Below are 2,725 nucleotides of genomic sequence, written 5' to 3' on the forward strand. Positions count from 1 at the left end.
ATCTAGAACCCCCCCTCCCCAAATACCACAGCAGCTGGAGTAGAGGTTCCTCTAAACCTAGCCTTGCGTAAACAGCTGTTTGGTGTGCTCTCTCCTAGGAATCTGGGGCCTCCTGCATAGGAGTCCCTAGCCATCATCCCCCCAGCCTGTGACAGGCCAAATCACGGGTCACTCGTTCTACAACTCCTCAAAGGTGTCCCGTCACTCCCAGGATAAGATTCTAATCCCTACGCAGGCGCATCTGACCCCTGCCTGCCTCGTCTTCTTCCTCCCCTCTCGCTCCCTGCTCTGGCCACCTTGCCCATGGGGCACTTCAGGCGTCCCGCCCTCAGTGTCTCTGCACTTGCTCTGTCCACAGTTGGCTCCTTTGGTATTCAGCATGGCCTCCCCAGGGCCCTCCCATTTGGTCTAAAATATGGCCGAGCCTTGTTTTATTTGCATCATATTACTCATCCCCATCTGAAACTGTCTTGACTTGGATGGGTTTGGGTTTTTGCCTGGCTCCCTTCCCCACAGGATGAACACTCTTTGAGAGCAGACTCGGGCCTCTCCTGTCTTATTCACTGCTTTATTTCATGCCCAACATGAACACATAATAGAACCTCAATAAACACAGTGTGTGCTCAAAGCGTCTGCAAAAGGTGATCACCATCTTCTTTGAGGTGACCCAGGGCAAGTGAGCTGTCTAGGGTCACAAGTAAGTGGCAGAGTAGGGCCCAAGGCTCGAGGCTCCTGTGCTAGTGTTCCTCCCTGGCAGTAACCATCATACAAGGGGTGCCCTTGAGAGGTCTAAGTAGCACCCTCCCCCAGGCAGGCCACCTCCTATACTCTCCTTCCTGCCCCGTGGCACTTGCTTCCTGAAGGGGCTCCCTGCTTCCTCTCTTACCCTTGGACCATCGCTTTACACAGCAGTTGGGGTGATCTTTCCAAAAAGGAAATTGGGTCACAACCCTTCTCTGCTTAAAACCCATTATGGCTTTCCCTGGAATTAAAAAAAAATCCAAACTCTTTATCATGTTGTCCAAAACTCAAACTCCATAACATGTTGTCCCTCTGGGAAGACAAATTAGGAGAAGGCATCCCTTCCTGTGGGTTGACAGCAGCCACACAGGCCAACAGTTTGGCAACTGTGAGCCTCTGTGCAGTGCACAACCTCTGCAACTGTACTGGGATGCCCTGCATGAGGCTGTCTTGGAACTGGGCCCTTTTCAAGCTCAAATTGTTTCTCCCTCTATGTCACTTATCATATTTAAGCCACACTGCTCTTTCTGGTTCTATTCTCAAATATGCCAAGCTCTTTCCTGCCTCGGGCCTTTGCCCATACTGTTCCCTCTGCCTGGAAGAGTCTTTGCAAGATTGATGCCTCCAACCTCAGATCTCTTAAATATCACCTCCTTGAGGAGAAGAGATTTCCCTGATCTGATTGAAAGTAGTTCCCTGTCCCCATTATTATTTATCTTGAGACCTCTATTTTTTTTTTCTTTATAGCACTTACTCTCAATTGGTAATTATACTGACATCCATTGTATCTGCCTTTTGCCTTTTTAAGGCAGGAAAACTCAACTGTTACACTGTACCTTCAAGGCCTAACACAGCCTGGCACACAGCAGCTGCTCAATACACGAGAACGTCCCCTCGGGACCAACCCTGCACAGGGGTGACCACCACCTCCGCACCTTTCAGTCCTGGAGGGTGGGGTGGGGAGGCCCCTCCCCTGCTCCATCTGTAGCTGGCATCTCTGGACCCCTTTCACCAAATCCCTTTGGGGCTGGGTGTTGGCTCCAGCCAGGGGCACCTGCTCCTGGCCACCCTGCCCTCCCTGGTCCTGGGGAGAGAGGACATTTGATTAAGAAAATGGAGCTTCCCCAAGCTCCCTGTTTGAACAGCTGCTCTGCTGTGATGACAAACAGCCGCTCCCAGGGCTCAGGTCTAGGGGAGGGGCCCTCTCACACCTTTGTTCCCAGAGCCCCAGGCTGCCAGGAGCCCAGCTGCCTGGGCATCGCCTAGCACCTTCCTGGTGTTGGGGGGCTGCCAGGGCCTCCCTGACTTTCTCCTCCCAGAACAGATTCCCAGCCCCTCTCCTACCAGCCTGCTCCCCCTCCCCCACCCGGCAGCTAGCGTTGGCAGTGATGTCAGTCCCCCTCACCCAGGCCGAAGGGGGCTCCTGGCTGGCTGTGTGCACCCCGAGGAGGCTGAGGAGGTGCCCAGGGCGGGGCTGGATCCCACCTCTCAGCTGATGGCATGACGGCGCCAGCACAGCAGCCTCCTGCCGTGTAGGTGGGTGACAGGGAGTGACTAATGTGCGAGCTGCGATGCTAAAAATTAACCCAGGGATCGTGTTTGGTGGAGGGGTGGGGGTGGATGGGAAAGAAGAGGCTAGGAATACTGTGTGGCCAGTATCCCCCCTGCCCTGCCTCCCCTCCTTTACCTCCCACCAGCCTTCTGGTCCTCTCAAAGCCTCAGGGGACTCTGCAGGAGCCCCTCCTCCCCAGGCCAGGAGGGGCCCCTAATAATTTCAAGGAGGAAGAGAGTGGATGCCACTCCAGGCCTCCTGGATGGTAGACTGAGGACACAGCCTTGCAGATGGAGTTCAGATCTGAAGTCCTCACAGAGCTCTCATCTGCCCGATCCCCTCAGTATGGGGGCTGTGTGCCCCCGAGTCCCCTGGTTCATCCCCCTCTTCCCAGGCCAGACCTCTGCCCAGGGGTGGTAGGGGGAGCAGAAG

At 54.9% G+C, this 2,725-nt stretch overlaps 1 protein-coding gene across 1 annotated transcript in view; it reads left to right on the top strand.

Annotated features, from left to right (window-relative positions):
* Positions 1-2,245, top strand: part of GRASP (GRP1 (general receptor for phosphoinositides 1)-associated scaffold protein) — an 11,949-nt gene extending 9,704 nt beyond the window's left edge. Inside the window, exon 12 of the mRNA XM_010858080.1 lies at positions 2,115-2,245. Within this exon, the coding sequence (XP_010856382.1) occupies positions 2,115-2,245 (131 nt within the window). The remainder of the gene's footprint in view (positions 1-2,114) is intronic.
* Positions 2,246-2,725: the final 480 nt, after the last annotated feature.

The sequence above is a fragment of the Bison bison genome, unplaced genomic scaffold (assembly GCF_000754665.1).
Source record: "Bison bison bison isolate TAMUID 2011002044 unplaced genomic scaffold, Bison_UMD1.0 scf7180017864383, whole genome shotgun sequence".
Taxonomy (NCBI): Eukaryota; Metazoa; Chordata; class Mammalia; order Artiodactyla; family Bovidae; genus Bison; species Bison bison.